This window comes from Chlorocebus sabaeus, chromosome 25, assembly GCF_047675955.1.
Source record: "Chlorocebus sabaeus isolate Y175 chromosome 25, mChlSab1.0.hap1, whole genome shotgun sequence".
In the NCBI taxonomy this organism is placed as follows: domain Eukaryota; kingdom Metazoa; phylum Chordata; class Mammalia; order Primates; family Cercopithecidae; genus Chlorocebus; species Chlorocebus sabaeus.
In genome coordinates this window covers 14,889,825-14,909,619 of record NC_132928.1, presented here as the reverse complement: position 1 = coordinate 14,909,619, position 19,795 = coordinate 14,889,825, and the positions used below count along the sequence as shown (strand labels likewise).

Below are 19,795 nucleotides of genomic sequence, written 5' to 3'. Positions count from 1 at the left end.
AAACTGTAAGAAAACGAACAGTTGGGGCATTTTTCAATGTTGATCACCCAGGTGATTGTTTGAGATGCTGACGGTAAAGTGGGTTGCAGCCCTTGTGGTGCTGTCTACCCAAGCCCTCAACTGTCAGTAGGTAGATTGAGATTGACAGATTAGAAGTACTTACTGCTTTCCACTTGATGTGATGTCTGAGATTGTAATACATGTTACCTTTATCATCTACTGTGGAGGTTCTCAGCTTTCAATCGCCCCCAACATACTTGAGCAACATGAAGCATTCTCATCACTATTTAATGAAAACATTGTGGTTATTCCCAACCAGGAGGGGCCAGTATGTATAGATGAGTCATTGGGCAGAAAACAGAGTGGTAACGGAGTTCGAAGAAGCTTCCAGATGACTGTGACATTCATAATCACTGCCACCCTTACTATGAGGGGTTGAGATGGGAGTGATAATGTTCCTCAAGAATATTCACATATAGACCTTGAGAATTACTGATATATGGCATCATTTACTCTTTTCTACTTAAGTCTAATCCTATGGATGTTTTGGCTGAAATGGTGGAGTACTTAATTTACTTTTCTGAGACATCAGAATTACTCTACAATAAAGTAGGATGTTCCCATTTCAGTGCTGTTCTTGTCCCAGTTTTCTCTCTTGGAATAAATATTTGAAAAGATGGTAAAAATACCCACATATATAAACACATACAAAGAAAAGAAACAGTGCTTAGGAAAATCATCCCTTGGTATTTTATTCAATAACACTTCCTTAAGCTGTTAGAAAGAAAATGAACAAACATGTTACTCTCCTTAAGATGACCATTTTTCTCATTGTTTTTTTATAAGATAATTACCAAGTGGTCCATTTTCTAGAAAGTACCCAGGCAATAATGCCAGTTTTTCCAGGGCTTGAGTAATTGTTTGTTTGGATTTTTTGGGGGGTGGGGGGAGGGGTTAGCATTTCTGTAGGATAAATATTTATTACAAACATTGACAACTTTTATTTATTTATTTTTAAATAGTGAAGAATACCTCTCAGGAAACCATGTTAAGAGATCTTCAAGAAAAAATAAATCAGCGAGAAAACTCCCTGACTTTAGAGAAACTGAAGCTTGCTGTGGCTGAGCTGGAAAAGCAGCGAGATTGTTCTCAAGACCTTTTGAAGAAAAGAGAACATCACATTGAACAACTGAATGATAAGTTAAGCAAGACAGAGAAAGAGTCCAAAGCTTTGCTGAGTGCTTTGGAGTTAAAAAATAAAGAATATGAAGAATTGAAAGAAGAGAAAACTCTGTTTTCTTGTTGGAAAAGTGAAAACGAAAAACTTTTAACTCAGATGGAATCAGAAAAGGAAAACTTGCAGAGTAAAATTAATCACTTGGAAACTTGTCTCAAGACACAACAAATAAAAAGCCACGAATACAACGAGAGAGTAAGAACGCTGGAGATGGACAGAGAAAACCTAAGTGTCGAGATCAGAAACCTTCACAACGTGATAGACAGCAAGTCTGTGGAGGTAGAGACCCAGAAACTAGCTTATGTAGAGCTACAGCAGAAAGCTGAGTTCTCAGATCAGAAACATCAAAAGGAAATAGAAAATATGTGTTTGAAGACTTCTCAGCTTACTGGGCAAGTTGAAGATCTAGAACACAAGCTTCAGTTGCTGTCAAATGAAATAATGGACAAAGACCGGTGTTACCAAGACTTGCATGCTGAATATGAGAGCCTCAGGGATCTGCTAAAATCTAAAGATGCTTCTCTGGTGACAAATGAAGATCATCAGAGAAGTCTTTTGGCTTTTGATGAGCAGCCTGCCATGCATAAATCCTTTGCAAATATAATTGAAGAACAAGGAAACATGCTTTCAGAGAGGAGTGAATGTCATTTAGAAGCAGACCAAAGTCCAAAAAATTCTGCCATCCTACAAAATAGAGTTGATTCACTTGAATTTTCATTAGAATCTCAAAAACAGATGAACTCAGACCTGCAAAAGCAGTGTGAAGAGTTAGTGCAGATCAAAGGAGAAATAGAAGAAAATCTTATGAAAGCAGAACAGATGCATCAAAGTTTTGTGGCTGAAACAAGTCAGCGCATTAGTAAGTTACAGGAAGATACTTCTGCTCACCAGAATGTTGTTGCTGAAACCTTAAGTGCCCTTGAGAACAAGGAAAAAGAGTTGCAACTTTTAAATGATAAGTTAGCAACTGAGCAGGCAGAGATTCAAGAATTAAAACAGAGCAACCATCTACTTGAAGACTCTCTAAAGGAGCTACAACTTTTATCTGAAACCCTAAGCTTGGAGAAGAAAGAAATGAGTTCCATCATTTCTTTAAATAAAAGAGAATTTGAAGAGCTGACCCAAGAGAATGAGACTCTCAAGGAAATTAATGCATCCTTAAATCAAGAGAAGATGAACTTAATCCAGAAAAGTGAGAGTTTTGCAAACTATATAGATGAAAGAGAGAAAAGCATTTCAGAGTTATCTGATCAGTACAAGCAAGAAAACCTTATTTTACTACAAAGATGTGAAGAAACCGGAAATGCATATGAGAATCTTAGTCAAAAATACAAAGCAGCACAAGAAAAGAACTCTAAATTAGAATGCTTGCTAAATGAATGCACTAGTCTTTGTGAAAATAGAAAAAATGAGTTGGAACAGCTAAAGGAAGCATTTGCAAAAGAACACCAAGAATTCTTAACAAAATTAGCATTTGCTGAAGAAAGAAATCAGAATCTGATGCTAGAGTTGGAGACAGTGCAGCAAGATCTGAGATCTGAGATGACAGATACCCAAAACAATTCTAAGAGCGAGACTGATGGTTTAAAGCAAGAAATCATGACTTTAAAGGAAGAACAAAACAAGATGCAAAAGGAAGTTAATGACTTATTACAAGAGAATGAACAGCTGATGAAGGTAATGAAGACTAAACATGAATGTCAAAATCTAGAATCGGAACCAATTAGGAACTGTGTGAAAGAAAGAGAGAGTGAGATAAATCAATGTAATTTTAAACCTCAGATGGATCTTGAAGTTAAAGAAATTTCTCTAGATAGTTATAATGCGCAGTTGGTGCAATTAGAAGCTATGCTAAGAAATATGGAATTAAAACTTCAGGAAAGTGAGAAGGAGAAGGAGTGCCTGCAGCATGAATTACAGATAATTAGAGGAGATCTTGAAACCAGAAATTTGCAAGACATGCAGTCACAAGAAATTAGTGGCCTTAAAGACTGTGAAGTAGATGCAGAAGAAAGGTATATTTCAGTGCTTCATGAGTTGTCAACAAGTCAAAACGACAATGCACACCTTGAGTGCTCTCTGCAAACAGCAATGAACAAGCTGAATGAGCTAGAGAAAATATGTGAAATACTGCAGGCTGAGAAGTGCGAACTAGTAACTGAGCTGAATGATTCAAGGTCAGAATGTATCACAGCAACCAGGAAAATGGCAGAAGAGGTAGGGAAACTAGTCAATGAAGTGAAAATATTAAATGATGACAGTGGTCTTCTCCATGGTGAGTTAGTGGAAGACATACCAGGAGGTGAATTTGGTGAACAACCAAATGAACAACACCCCATGTGTTTGGCTCCATTGGATGAGAGTAATTCCTGCGAGCACTTGACATTGTCAAACAAAGAAGTTCAAATGCACTTTGCCGAATTGCAAGAGAAATTCTCATCTTTACAAAGTGAACACAAAATTTTACATGATCAGCACTGTCAAATGAGCTCTAAAATGTCAGAGCTACAGACGTATATTGACTCATTAAAGGCCGAAAATTTGGTCTTGTCCACGAATCTGAGAAACTTTCAAGGTGACCTGGTGAAGGAGACGCAGCCGGGCTTGGAGGAGGGGCTCGTTCCATCCCTGTCATCCTCTTGTGTGCCTGACAGCCCCAGTCTTAGCAGTTTGGGAGACTCCTCCTTTTACAAAGCTCTTTTAGAACAGACAGGAGAAATGTCTCTTTTGAATAATTTAGAAGGGACTGTTTCAGCAAACCAGTGCAGTGTAGATGAAGTATTCTGCAGCAGTCTGCTGGAAGAGAATCTGACCAAGAAAGAAACGCCTTCGGCCCCAGCGAAGGGTGTGGAAGAGCTTGAGTCCCTCTGTGAGGCATACCGGCAGTCCCTGGAGAAGCTAGAAGAGAAAATGGAAAGTCAAGGGATTATGAAGAATAAGGAAATTCAAGAGCTCGAACGGTTACTAAGTTCTGAAAGGCAAGAGCTTGACTGCCTTAGGAAGCAGTATTTGTCAGAAAATGAACAGTGGCAACAGAAGCTGACAAGCGTGACTCTGGAGATGGAGTCCAAGTTGGCGGCAGAAAAGAAGCAGACGGAACAACTGTCACTTGAGCTGGAAGTAGCACGACTCCAACTACAAGGTCTGGACTTAAGTTCTCGGTCTTTGCTTGGCATCGACACAGAAGATGTAAGTACCTGGGATTTAAATGCCGTTTCTTGGTTTACATGACTAGTAGACACTCAGTGTTTGTCTAATTGAAATGTACATTAAACATAAGTTCAAATATTTTTAGGGCTCAAGGAAATAAAATACACCAAAATGTTTTCAAAACAAACCAGAACTTGAGGAAAATGAGTAAACTTTATTTGAGGAATAAATCTCTATAGTGATTAGATTTACCTAGCGTTATATAGAATATTACTAAAGATGTTTTTAAAGTCTGGAGAAAGTTATGGAGTCAGAAAGTCTTTAGAATGTGTGTTTCCACCCTTTGTGCATTAATAAAGAATAAAGTATACTTAATTAAGAACTTGCTAATGGTAATATGATGTAAATTTTTAATCTCTAGCACTTTTCAGAATATTTTTGATGTTACAGCGTTATCGTCATGGAACTAAATACAGGAGATTATGTATTACTAAACAGTTTTCTCTCTAACAATTTACTATGGTACAAAAATATGATTTGGTATAAGTCATTTAAAAGGACTTTTACAAAATTGAATACGTATTTGTTTAATTGCTTGTAACTTTGTCCTTTCTAGCCTGCTAGCTGAATTAGTAATGCTATGTAGTGTATACATGTCACTTGATTCCCTCTATCTCCATGAGGTAGAGAAGGCAGGTCATGGTGAGGTGATGGCAGGAGTAGGGAGTAGGCACAACAGCAGATCCCCAGTTTACAGGTGAGAGGAAAGTGAGGCTCAAATATGTAATTTATCCAATGATATATAGTAAGTGCTGGATTGGGGATTAAGTCCTTGGACTAGGAATCTGATTAGGAAACTTTACTGCCTTATTAAAGAATATCATAAATACTGAAGGTGGAAACTGAGCATTTTGTTAGCCTCTTATTTAATAAGAGATTTCATATTTAGGCTACCTGAATATTCTTAGCAAGGAAGAAAATATGAAATTTAAATACATTACAAATTGTAATTGAGCTGAACGGTTTATCTTCAAGATAAATCCCTAACCCCAGTGTCTTGCCCATAGGGGCCACCTACTGAATGTTTATGTTGAATATTTGAATGAAGAGAGGAAGATGTAGTGGGAAATACACCACTTGAAGAGATGTGTTTAGCAGAGGCCATGCATCAGTTTCTAAAAAGTAATAACTAAGTCTATTGTATTTTGATTCTTTTTGAAAAATAAAATGCATGCTTGTTATGTATTATAATTACAGGCTATTCAAGGCCGAAATGAGAGCTGTGACATATCAAAAGAACATACTTCAGAAACTACAGAAAGAACACCAAAGCATGATGTTCATCAGATTTGTGATAAAGATGCTCAACAGGACCTCCGTCTAGACATTGAGAAAATAACTGAGACTGGTGCAGTGAAACTCACAGTAGAGTGCTCTGGGGAACAGTACCCAGACACCAATTATGAGACTCCAGGAAAAGACAAAACCCAGGGCTCTTCAGAATGCATTTCTGAATTGTCATTTTCTGGTGCTAATGCTTCGGTACCTATGGATTTCCTGGGGAATCAGGAAAATATCCAAAATCTTCAACTGCGGGTAAAAGAGACATCAAATGAGAATTTGAGATTACTTCATGTGATAGAGGAACGTGACAGAAAAGTTGAAAGTTTGCTAAATGAAATGAAAGAATTAGACTCAAAGCTCCATTTACAGGAGGTACAACTAATGACCAAAATTGAAGCATGCATAGAATTAGAAAAAATAGTTGGGGAACTTAAGAAAGAAAACTCAGATTTAAGTGAAAAATTGGAATATTTTTCTTGTGATAACCAGGAGTTACTCCAGAGAGTAGAAAGTTCTGAAGGCCTCAATTCTAACTTAGAAATGCATGCAGATAAATCATCACATGAAGATATCGAAGATAATGTAGCCAAGGTGAATGACAGCTGGAAAGAGAGATTTCTTGATGTAGAAAATGAGCTGAGTAGGATCAGATCTGAGAAAGCTAACATTGAGCATCAAGCCCTCTCCCTGGAGGCTGACTTAGAGATAGTTCAAACAGAGAAGCTATGTTTAGAAAAAGACAATGAAAATAATCAGAAGGTTATTGCCTGCCTTGAAGAAGAACTCTCAGTGGTCACAAGTGAGAGAAACCAGCTTCGTGGAGAATTAGATACTATGTCAAAAAAAAACATGGAACTGGATCAGTTGTCTGAAAAAATGAAGGAGAAAACACAAGAGCTTGAGTCTCATCGAAGTGAGTATCTCCACTGCATTCAGGTGGCAGAGGCAGAGGTGAAGGAAAAGACAGAACTCCTTCAGACTTTGTCCTCTGATGTGAGTGAGCTGTTAAAAGATAAAACTCATCTCCAGGAAAAGCTGCAGAGTTTGGAAAAGGACTCACAGGCACTGTCTTTGACAAAATGTGAGCTGGAAAACCAAATTGCACAACTGAATAAAGAGAAAGAATTGCTTGTCAAGGAATCTGAAAGCCTGCAGGCCAGACTGAATGAATCAGATTATGAAAAGCTGAACGTCTCCAAGGCCTTGGAGGCCGCACTGGTGGAGAAAGGTGAGTTCGCGTTGAGGCTGAGCTCAACACAGGAGGAAGTGCATCAGCTGAGAAGAGGCATCGAGAAACTGAGAGTTCGCATTGAGGCCGATGAAAGGAAGCAGCTGCATGTCGCAGAGAAACTGAAAGAACGTGAGCTGGAGAATGATTCACTTAAGGATAAAGTTGAGAACCTTGAAAGGGAATTGCAGATGTCAGAAGAAAACCAGGAGCTAGTGATTCTTGATGCCGAGAATTCCAAAGCAGAAGTAGAGACTCTAAAAACACAAATAGAAGAGATGGCCAGAAGCCTGAAAGTTTTCGAATTAGACCTTGTCACATTAAGGTCTGAAAAAGAAAATCTGACAAAACAAATACAAGAAAAACAAGGTCAAGTGTCAGAACTAGACAAGTTACTGTCTTCAGTTAAAAGTCTATTAGAAGAAAAGGAGCAAGCGGAGATACAGATCAAAGAAGAATCTAAAACTGCAGTGGAGATGCTTCAGAATCAGTTAAAAGAGCTAAATGAGGCAGTAGCAGCCTTGTGTGGTGACCAAGAAACTATGAAGGCCACAGAACAGAGTCTAGACCCGTCAGTAGAGGAAGCACATCCGCTGAGAAATAGCATTGAAAAGCTGAGAGCCCGCCTAGAAACTGATGAAAAGAAGCAGCTCTGTGTCTTAGAACAACTGAAGGAAAGTGAGCATCATGCAGATTTACTTAAGAGTAGAGTGGAGAATCTTGAAAGAGAGCTAGAGATAGCTGGGAAAAACCAAAAGCATGCAGCTCTTGAGGCAGAGAATTCCAAAGGAGAGGTAGAGACCCTAAAAGCAAAAATAGAAGGGATGACCCAAAGTCTGAGAGATCTGGAATTAGATCTTGCTACTGTAAGATCAGAAAAAGAAAATCTGACAAACAAATTACAAAAAGAACAAGAACGAATATCTGAATTAGAAATAATAAATTCGTCATTTGAAAATATTTTGCGAGAAAAAGAGCAAGAGAAAGTACAGATGAAAGAAAAATCAAACACTGCCATGGAGATGCTTCAAACACAATTAAAAGAGCTCAATGAGAGAGTGACAGCCCTGCATAAAGACCAAGAGGCCTGTAAGGCCAAAGAGCAGAATCTTAGTAGTCAAGTAGATTGTCTTGAACTCGAGAAGGCTCAGTTGCTACAAGGTCTTGATGAGGCCAAAGATAATAATATTGTTTTGCAGTCTTCGGTGAATGGCCTCATTCAAGAAGTAGAAGATGGCAAGCAGAAACTAGAGAAGAAGGATGAAGAAATCAGTAGACTTAAAAATCAAATTCAAGACCAAGAGCAGCTCGTCTCTAAACTGTCCCAGGTGGAAGGAGAGCACCAACTTTGGAAGAAGCAAAACTTAGAACTGGGAAATCTGACAGTGGAATTGGAGCAGAAGATCCAAGTGCTACAATCCAAAAATACCTCTTTGCAGGACACATTGGAAGTGCTGCAGAGTTCTTATAAGAATCTAGAGAATGAGCTTGAATTGACAAAAATGGACAAAATATCCTTTGTTGAAAAAGTAAGTGGCTCTATCTGTTTATGTTTAAATATGTAGCCATGAGGGAGGAAACTATATTTACTTCTAGACACTGTGAATTATATTTACTTCTAGACGGTGCCTACTATATTGAGCCAAACTTTGTAAAGGCTTTATGTTGACTGGGTCTTGAATTGCAGAAACATTGAGTGGGCTCTGGCAGTAGTGACTATTCTGGCTGGTTCTTTGGGACATGTTCATGGATTGGACCAGGTTTTTAATGTGGCACCTACATATGGGCAAAGCTTTGGTTTATGCACAGTTTCTTGTTCTAATTATATTTCCCTTTCTTAGAGTACATCAGAATACTGGCCTCCCCATACCCAGTTGAGACTCACTGCTATAGAGAGTGTAACAGACATTATCTAGGATCAGAAAGGATCTGCCTGTCTGTGTCTTTTTTGCCTTTGGGACAAAGCACTTTTAAAGATACTGATAGATTTATAACCAACAGAGCACTCATGGCTTCTGGGGTGCGTCTTGGGGATTTCGTGCTTTCAGTCCCTCTTTTATACCTTCTCTTTGTGTAGCCTTCTGTTGTGTTAGTTGATGATTAAAGGGAAGATCTGCCATCAAGAGGCTCAATTATTAAAGAAAAATTAAGTTTTGGCCCAGTGAGCTTACTTAGTGATCTAGGAAAGTGATTTTGTCACATTTAATTTTTGCTGAACAAATATTAAAGGAAAAAAAGGAGTATCTAGAAAATGCAATTCATCTCCACCCTGTATTTTCTGAGAATTTCGGGGTTTTGTATACCTTGCAAGAGATGGCGATTAGTATAGAGATGATGAGACAAACCATACCACGCTGTTTCACTTCAAAGGGCAAATGCAAACAGTAGGTTTTTAAACTGTTTTTCACTAATCATAAGCATGTTTCTCGCAGATTAGTATGGCACTGGGGGATTAGTAGAGATCCAAGAACTGATAAACTAAGATACTGCCTGGTATGATAATCTCCGATGTTTAAGTTTGATTCAAATTAATACCTTTGTGAAAGATTTTAAGACTTAGCGACATTATCTTTCCTTGTCATTCCTTCCCTTATTGCTATTCTTCTATTAAATCTTTTCTGGGAAGAAAAGGTAAACTTACCAGTAGGTTTTGAGCATGTTGAGTTGAGTGGATTAGTAAAGGGGGCATTAGCCAGCTTCCGTTTTATGATTGAAGGCTAATAAATGGCACAGATAGGTTGTATCAGAGTGATTAATCTGATCAAAGCACACCACCAAAAAGCAGATTGTAATGAAAGGTGAAATTTCAGGTAAACACAATGACTGCAAAGGAAATTGAGCTGCAGAGGGAAATGCATGAGATGGCACAGAAAACAGCAGAGCTGCAAGAAGAACTCAGTGGAGAGAAAAATAGGCTAACTGGAGAGTTAGAGTTACTGTTGGAAGAAATGAAGAGCAGCAAAGTAAGTTTTTTGTGACAAATGTTATGATGTGTTAATTCATTGTGCGCACTCTCCTTGTTGGTTTCTGTAAGACCTTCTGTAGTTTACCTATTTCTAGCTCTCGAAAAAAATAACCCTGTGCTTATGTCATAATCAGATTTGTAGTAATCTCTACCATCCAGCACTATCATGAGCCCACAAGGAGTCGTGAGAAGCCTCTGAACACATGACAATATCTGTCTCAGAGCCCAAATACGTTTTCATAGAAGAGGACCCTTGTACCACATTAATGCACATCAGAAGTAGATCTCATGCTGCTTTCAACAAGTTTATCTGCTCTCCTAGCTTGCCACAGATTACAGGCTAGAATGTTGCTAGAAACACATTCATTGATCTGCTAAGAACTAGCAGAGTAACAGAACTAAAGTCACAGTTTTAGGCAGGGTTAATGTGGCACATCTATAGCACTTGGGCTGCCACTGCCCAATGCCATTTCCATAGCAGATATTGCTAATTCATACCCTCCCTTTCTCCTGAGTCTCCTAACACTGTATCCTGGGTAGCTGCTACCATGCAGGGAGAGCTGGCAGATGAAATGAAACCTGTTTGTCATACCTGATTAAATTATAAACTTCCCTATAGCTGTTTAGTCCTCATGCAACTTCATTCCTGAGTAGTAAAGAACAGCAAAATAAGATAGTCATGATTGCGACCCTGAATAATGACAGAAATTTGAAATGATATATGTAATATTCTGTATAAAGAGTTGGAGAAATTTGTTGTTTTCTTTAAATATAGTATTTATGAAAAAAGGTTTTGGCATTGAATCTCAGGAATGGACTTAGAGAATATTCTGGCCATACTGCATGGAAGGAGTTCCTCCGAATGCTATTTGTGTATTGCGTCTGCTGAAATCTCTTTTGGTGTTGAGTAGCTTGGGAGTCTCCCAAGTGCGTCATTATTGTATTTCATGTGTAAGCACTACTGAGAGGAGTAGTTTGGCCTCAGGCCCATACATATGAGTGTGTTAGTTTGCATTGGCTTTATTCATTCATTTATTCATTCTGTAAATAATAAGTGCTAGTAAGGTCAGAGGATAGACTGCCGAACCGTAACTATCCTGTATTTCCTGCACTGGTATAGCTTATAGTCTAGACACATATTAAATCATGAAATAGGCAACATGTAACAATCATAAGTGGATAAATACTATAAATGAAACAAATAAGATTCTTTGCTGTGGAATAATTGGGATGTGGGGATCAGGGTAGGAAACAACCTAATTTAGATAGGGTGGTCAGCAGATTTAGATAGGGTGGGGGAGCCTTCTAGGTCTAGAGAGCAGTGTAGTCAAAGCTCTGAGACTAGAACGATCTTTGTATTTTTTTTAGAAATTGAAAGTAAACCATTGTGGCTGGAGCCAGATGGAAAATGACATGCACAAAGATTGGAGGGCAGGAAGGGTGTGGAGGGGGTAGGAAAGATTTGGGGCGGGAATATTCACTTGGCTAGTTCAACATATAGGGAGTGTTTAGAAATTATGGGAATGGTAGAAAATGATGGAGAAGAGAAGGTGGCTTAGGGCCTAGCCTGAAGGAACTCTAGCACACAAGGTGAGATGGAGGAAGAAGAGCCAGCAAAGAAAACAGAGAAGGCTTGATGAGGCAAACCAGGGAGGTGGCATGTTCTGGAAATCAAGAGGAAGGAGTGTCTCAAGAGGGAGGGAGTGTCTGGGTATAGTGGCTTACGCCTGTAATCCCAGCATTTTGGGAGGCTGAGGTGGGCTAATAGCTTGAGTCCAGAAGTTCAAGACCAGTCTGGGCAACGTGGCAGAACTCTGTCTATACCAAAAATACAAAAAAATTAGCCAGACGTGGTGGTGCATTCTTGGGAGGCTGAGGTGGGGGATCACCTGAGCCCTGGAGACCGAGGCTGCAGCGAGCCATGATTGTGCCACTGCACTCCAGCTTGGGCAACAGAGTGAGACCCTGTCTCAAGAAAACTAAGCCAAACTAACCAACCAAACAACAACAACAGCAACAGCAACAGTCACAACAACAACAACAACAACAAAAGGAAGGAGTGGTCAGCAGCCCCAGGTACTACTTAGAGGTTGATTGAGATGAGCTCAGAAGAGTGAGCCTTTAATTTGCAGCATGGAGGTTGATGATGCCATGAAAAGCTTTTTTAGGAAAAGCTGGGACGAATCGATTGGAGCAGGTTGAATAATTGAAGATGAGGAAGTAGACACCACACATACAGAAACATACAGAGACAGCTGCTCAGGGTCAGGCATGGAGAAGACAAATGCTTCCAGGGTTGGAATCTGGCCAGTTCTTCACAATGAAGGGATGGGGCAAAAGATTGGAGGATATTTGGAAGGAAATTCTTATAGTGACAGAACTGGGGTCTAAGCTGGTCAAGGAAGAAAACGCAAGGCCAGAGGGGATTTGGTATGAAGATGGTAGTGGTTCTGTTGATGAGGTCAGGAATTATTGCAATGGAAGTACTTTAATAAACAAGGCTGGAAGCATTGGAAGATGTGGTCCCAGAGTGGTTTATTTGAATTCAAGGTTTCAGGGTTTCTGTGGTCTCTGGATATGACCTAGCGAGGTGGTTGGGCTGGAGCAGAGGAAAGTGTCATTGGAGGTGAAGTCACAATTAAAAGTGAATACATTGCTAAGAATTATAACACTATTCTGTACAGATTTTATCTTGCCCATAAGCAATTTTTTTTCCACACAGTACTCATTATTTCCTAAAAACATTTCCAGGTTCTTAATTGTGAGGAAGTGCTATTATGATTTCATTATTATTTTTCTGTTTAGGATCAATTGAAGGAGCTCACACTGGAAAATAGTGAATTGAAGAAGAGCCTGGATTGCATGCACAAGGAGCAGGTGGAAAAGGAAGGGAAAGTGAGAGAAGAAATAGCTGAATATCAGCTACGGCTTCATGAAGCTGAAAAGAAACATCAGGCTTTGCTTTTGGACACAAACAAACAGGTGAAATGTGGGGTTTGGTTACTGGGGAAGCTGGAGAGTGTATTGATCATGGTAAGGCTTTTTTTTTTTTCCCCCCAAAAAAGTCAATATTCTGGGTTATTACTGTGCTATATAATCTTATAAAAAGGTCTCATATTAACTTCACAATCTTTTCCCCAGGTCCCTCTTTTATCAGTTGATTTTTTTTTTTTTTTTTTTTGAGATGGAGTCTCGCTCTGTTGCCCAGGCTGGAGTGCAGTGGCGCGATCTTGGCTCACTGCAAACTCCGCCTCCCGGGTTCACACCATTCTCCTGCCTCAGCCTCCCGAGTAGGTGGGACTACAGGCGCCCGCCTTCATGCCCGGCTAATTTTTTGTATTTTTAGTAAAGATGGGGTTTCACCGTGTTAGCCGGGATGGTCTTGATCTCCTGACCTCGTGATCCGCCCGCCTCGGCCTCCCAAAGTGCTGGGATTACAGGTGTGAGCCACAGTGCCCGGCCCAGTTGATTTTTTAAAAAGGTATTATTTCCATTTTGGAGTAGAATAATAGGAGAGTTGCAAAGTCAAAATAGTCCTTGGAAAGGCAGGGGTTTTTTTTTGTTTTTCTTTTTTTTTTTTTTTTTGAGACCGAGTCTCGCTCTGTCGCCCAGGCTACAGTGCAGTGGCACAATCTTGGCTCACTGTAGCCTCCGCCTCCTGGGTTCAAGCAATTCTCCTGTCTTAGCCTCCTGAGTAGCTGGGATTACAGGCGCCCGCCACCATGCCCAGCTAATTTCTGTATTTTTAGTAGAGATGGGGTTTCGCCGTGTTGGCCAGGCTAGTCTTGAATTCCTGACCTCGTAATCTGCCCACCTCAGCCTCCCAAAGTGCTAGGATTACAGGCGTGAGCCACAGTGCCTGGCCGTTTTTTGTTTTTCTTACAATTTTGTTTTTTTGGCTGTGCCTACTGGCTAAAGTAACGTTTTGTTTTTTGTTTGTTTGTTTGTTTTGCTCTAGTATGAAATAGAAATCCATACATATCGAGAGAAATTGACTTCTAAAGAAGAATGTCTCAGTTCACAGAAGTTGGAGATGGACCTTTTAAAGTCTAGTAAAGAAGAGCTCAATAATTCATTGAAAGCTACTACTCAGGTTTTGGAGGAATTGAAGAAAACCAAGGTGTGTTCACTTTTCTTTGCTTCATGATTTCGAATGGTTTATACAGGTGGTAGTGATTTTAATGGTATTGCATTAAATGTTTTCATTTTCATTTTATGAAAATTTTTGGTAGTCAAAAATGATGTCATTCATCAGTTCCCTGCTGAGTTATCTTAAAAAAAATCAGTGGGTGATCTACAGTCTCATAGCTTGAATAAGCTATCCGTTGCCTCATGCATCCTCTCAAACTAGAGGATGTTAAAGACTTCTTGAGATAGATTTGAAGATCCAGCCACACAGCAGATGAGGGCAGGCCTCTTAAGCTATAGAAAACAGTCCGATGGGCAATTCCAAAGTCTTGAACGAGCTGCCTTCCAACTTCACTGTCACCATATTCACCTTCCTGTGGCTTATGGGGAGATCGAAGTGTGGCAGAGCACCTTGGTCAGGCAGACATGTGTGGATATTTTTCTCTTCCTCTTCATGCAAGGATCATAGAGCTTTTTTTTTTTTAAGGAAGAGTGAAGGTGAACCCTAATCTCAGGATTGCTAGTCTCAAGATGGTACCACTATAATTCTACCTGGAAAAGGAGGTGTTTTGATTCCTACAGATATTTTTTGTAAGATGAATACCCACAGTGTGTAATAGTGAACCTGGGTAATAAATATCTTCCAGCAAAGGTTTTACTTAGAAGACGATTATATTTTTAAAATTTTGACATTAATTGAATATATACAAACAGAAAACTAGGTATATATTTATTATGTTTATGGCTCTCATACAACTATCAAGGTAAATGAAATTTGCCAATTAAATACAAAGTAGTAAAATTCAAAATCACGTTAATAATTAATGATGTTCTTCTGGTACAAAATGAGATGCTGGGCTTAATAATAGAAATAAGTAGTACTGTTGAAATAGAATTAAATGGGTCTTTAATTCATTTGTGATTGGAATCAGAAATAGCAGGTTCTGAAAGGGTAAGGTTTACTGCATCATTACTAATAAATAATTTCAAGATGAAATATACAAAGATGAGATCCAAGCTCTAACAACTACTTGCAATACGAATATGGTACTGGGTTCTTCTCCATCCCCCATCCCCATTCCTCTTCCTCCTCCTGCTGCTGTTTGGTCGTCCTTTGGAAATTCACGATGCCATATCAGATGGTTTTGGAATTCTGCATTTTAAAATATATTATGTAATATAATGCATATGCCATATATAATATCCTAGTGGGATCTGCTATAATATTGCATAATCAAATTCATATTTCTGCAGCAAAATGTGTGGATAGTCTCACAAGGCAGGATAAATAGAGGCTATACATACTGGGCCAGGTGTGATGACTCATGCCTAGAATCCCAGCAATTTGGGGGACCAGGGCAGGAGGATCACTTGAGGCCAGGAATTTGAGACCAGCCTGGGCAACATAGTGAGACCCTATCTCTAAAAGAAAAAAAAAATGGTTGTGATAGCACGTACCTATAGTCCCAGATACGTGGGAGACTGAAGTGGGAGGATTGCTTGAGCCCAGGAGGTCATGCAGTGAGCCATGATGGTGCCACTGCACTCCAGTCTAGGTGACAGAGGGAGATTTTGTCTTAAAAATAAATAAATAAATTAATTAATAAAGACTGTAAACACCTTTATATCTGTTCAGGTTGGGTTTTGCCTCTAAATCATTTTCATAGCTCTTTTTTTGATTTGGGAATTGTGAATAAGAATGTGAACTTGTACCACTGAGAAGTATATGAGGACACAATTCTCCCACCATTCTTTTGTCTTTCTACTCAAGCCATAATACAGTTTAAATTTGTATAGTGAGCTCTAATATCATTTGGCCTTCACGTGGTATAGCTAAAACAAATACCAAGGCAGGTATTGAAACTGTAACAGTGCGATTACAAATGGGAACACAATTCTCTCATTGAGAATTTTGGACCCACCAAGAATGTGTTCCTTGTCTCCCCTGCCCAGTAATCCAGTGTGATTCCCACTGGATAAATATAGACATAATGGGCACTTAGTATAGACATCTCAGGAACCATAGTTTATACTTGTGATACTAAGAAAGAGAATGACAAAACCACATTCTCAGCTGGGGAGACTTAGGAAACTGAGTAGAGAAGGTGAATGGTTTTGCGCATCTTTAGATGTTTTGTATTGAATCTAATAATTCTTAAATTTACAATACATGAATCTTATATCATAATTATTTTTCCATATACTTATAAAAAGAAATTCAAGTTTTTAAATGGAATTACTTTCATTTTGTAGATGGACAATCTGAAATATGTAAATCAGTTGAAGAAGGAAAATGAACGTGCCCAGGGGAAAATAAAGTTGTTGATCAAATCCTGTAAACAACTGGAAGAGGAAAAGGAGATACTGCAGAAAGAACTATCTAAACTTCAAGCTGCACAGGAGAAGCAGAAAACAGGTGGGTGTTAACTGGGGCACATCAACTAGCCAGCACTCTTTTCCAATAGTGGAATAACACATGGTGTGCGTGGTTAGGAACTATTTTTAGTGCTGTGTTCTATTACTGAGTGCTGATTTTTTACTATTAATCTATTTTTCAATTTCTGAATTTTGTGCTTATCTTGGGATCATTATAGAACTCAGAATGAAGCTTTTTTTTGTTTTGGTTTTGAGACAGGATCTTGCTGTGTCACCCAGATGGGAGTGCAGTGGTGCCATTATGGCTCATGGCGCCTCGACCTCCAAGGGATCCTCTCACCTCAGCCTCCCGAGTAGCTGGAGCTATGTAGGCAGGCGCCACTACGCCCGACTAATTTTTGTATTTTTTGTAGAGACAAGGTTTTTCCATGTTGCCCAGGCTGGTCTTGAATTTCTAGGCTCAAGCAATGTGCCCACCTCGGCCTCCCAAAGTGCTGGGATTACAGGCGGGAGCCACCATGCCTGACCTGAATGAAGCCATTTTGAAACAGAATTATTGCATCTTCTGTTCTATAAAACATGCAAAAAAAACCTGGTGGTACTTTTTGCTCATGAGCCGTTCTAAGAAGAGTTTTTCATGTTGATGTTCAGCTGCGTGGTTTCTTTGTCAAAAGAGTGGCATCAGAGTTGGCTTTGGTAATTTATAAATAGCTGATTCTGGTTATCCTCAGTCCATTGTATGGGTCAACTAAAGGGAACAGGTGAGGGTGGGAGACATATTTTTAGTTGTGTGGGAAAATAGAAAAGGAAAGAAATGATAACTCTCATTGTCACTTTTATCCACTTATGCCCCTGGAGTGCCATGTGCTTACTGTGTGGATAGATGATGACAAGCATAATCTGACTGGCTTCCCTGGTCTGTAGCACGGCAGTGCTAAGGGTAGATTGGGGCTTCAGGGGATTTTTCTAATGGATTTAATAACACCCATGGCAGCTACAAGTTGACCAAGATTCCCACCTTTATAGTGTTCCCCTAAACCCTTGTTCGTCAGACCCTGCCTTGTCTTCAAATACTTTCAGAGGTTTTTTGGAATTTGCCTGATCATTTGTTAGAATCTTGTCTCCCAAAGCCATACAACAGAAGCTTCATAATCTTTACTGACTTCTGTTCATCCACTTATGGTAGACAGAATGGACTAGGGAAAATAAGGATGTAAAAAATGGATTTATTTGATTGCACATAACTGGCGCTACGAGAAAGTTTAGTGAGTTGACTGAAATACGAGTTTGAGATTTTGGTGGGTTTTATTTAAGCTGTCCCAAGGAATGTCACAGGACTAGAATATCTACCTTGATGTGATATGATACCTCCCAAACAAGAGTTGAACTATAAGAACATATACTGATGTATCTCCCCTACCTCTTCAAAAAAATCAAAGGAAGAACACGTCCAAGATTATCTGCTTCACGATGCCCATTGTTAACTAGAGAAGCATCAAGTCACACATGATGTGTTGCTTACTTTGGACAGGTACTGTTATGGATACCAAGGTAGATGAATTAACAACTGAGATCAAAGAACTGAAAGAGGCTCTTGAAGAAAAAACCAAGGAGGCAGACGAATACTTGGATAAGTACTGTTCCTTGCTTATAAGCCATGAAAAGTTAGAGAAAGCTAAAGAGATGTTAGAGACACAAGTGGCCCATCTCTGTTCACAGCAATCTAAACCAGATACCCGAGGGTCTCCTTTGCTAGATCCAGTTGTTCCAGGACCATCTCCAATCCTTTCTGCTGCTGAAAAGAGGTTATCATCTGGCCAGAAAAAAGCTTCAGGCAAGAGGCAAAGGTCCAGTGGGATATGGGAGAATGGTAGAGGACCAACACCTTCTACCCCAGAGACCTTTTCTAAAAAAAGCAAGAAAGCAGTCATGAGTGGTATTCACCCTGCAGAAGACACAGAAGGTACTGAGTTTGAGCCAGAGGGACTTCCAGAAGTTGTAAAGAAAGGTATGCCTAATTTTAAAACAAAATTATTTGTGTTCTTTTGAAATTCCATGTAATGGTTCACATATAAAAAGACAAAAGTATTTGCTTTTTTACATTATTGTGCAATAATCTCATTGATGTTCATAAACAATAGTCTGCTTTTAAATGGATGAGGCATATATTTTCCTCTGGGATCTCATTATTTGTGTCATATTAACAAAAGAGCTGGTAGATTGGTAAAATGACTGTCTAAAATCTGTTTAGAATTTGTTATTTGAATGCTGAAAAAAATCATTAAATCAAGGATGCCCTTCAGGGTTTCCTACCCTTTGGTCATGTCTGACCTAGCTAGCAGGTGAGCTAGAGGGTCCACCTTGTGATGCTGGCCCCCTGGCTGGAACCACTGACTACACTTTGTTTTGTTTTTTTAAACTTGGTTTTCTCCCAAGTCTGGCCCAAGGACTGGTGCCAGTCTAGGAACTGTTTGTTATTGGTTCCTGAATGAAACAATGTATTGTAATTAAGTAGGACTTTAGAAATGTTCATAGCAACTTGATATTTTTGTAACATCCAAGCACATATCATTTTTTCTATTGATTTGTTCTCATTACATTATACAAAAATGTTATTCCACAGCAGATTGGAAATTCTTTGACCCCCTTCCGCCCCCAAATATCTAAACTGATTCTTTGCCATAGATGGTTTGAAAAGCATTGTTCTGAGTAACTCTAGCCCCAAAATCGTTATCTATTTCTCACTGGTAATTTTTATATGTAGTTAAAGTGTGAAAAACAAAAACAAATGCTGCTTTAGTTAGCCCTGAATGCAGTTCTGGAGTGTGTGTTGATACATTAACTCTTAGTATCCCTGGAATTGACTTTCTTTCCTGGGTCATCAAAAGTCATGTCACTTCCTTCTGTGGAAAGAGACAACGCCAGTGAGTGTGAAGTCACCTTTAGGAAGGTCAGTTTCTCTCCTCCCACCTACATGAGAGTGCTCGCCTGAAGTAGCTGTTACCATTTTACATTTTCTCCCTTTAAACAAGCACTTGCCTTTCTTTTATATATATATTTTATTTTTCCATTGTACTCTCCTTTTCCCCCCAACCCAATTTTACAATAAGGCCTGCTGGCATTCTTTAGATCTTAGAAAAATGCAAAGTAAAACATCCATGTAGAAGATAGAAGCAGAAAAAACTTCTTCTGTGTAGTATTATTTTCCCCTTCTTTTCTCATTGTTATTTTCTGTTTCTAATGAGAAAAAACCTGTTTGTTACTTGATTCAATTTGGTGACTCCCAGAGCAACTGTGAAGTGTAATCCATTGACCAAAGTGGCTAGGACAAAGTATTTTTTGGAGTTTACATTATCCTTGTTAAAAC

At 39.1% G+C, this 19,795-nt stretch overlaps 1 protein-coding gene across 2 annotated transcripts in view; it reads left to right on the top strand.

Moving 5' to 3' along the window:
• Positions 1-19,795, top strand: part of CENPF (centromere protein F) — a 58,886-nt gene that overhangs the window by 33,009 nt on the left and 6,082 nt on the right. For both annotated transcript variants that reach the window (XM_007988456.3, XM_037985563.2), the window contains 7 exons: positions 1,023-4,426; positions 5,645-8,488; positions 9,770-9,922; positions 12,730-12,906; positions 13,883-14,044; positions 16,306-16,468; positions 17,960-18,436. In XM_007988456.3, coding sequence (XP_007986647.3) covers positions 1,023-4,426; positions 5,645-8,488; positions 9,770-9,922; positions 12,730-12,906; positions 13,883-14,044; positions 16,306-16,468; positions 17,960-18,436 — 7,380 coding nt within the window. The remainder of the gene's footprint in view (positions 1-1,022; positions 4,427-5,644; positions 8,489-9,769; positions 9,923-12,729; positions 12,907-13,882; positions 14,045-16,305; positions 16,469-17,959; positions 18,437-19,795) is intronic.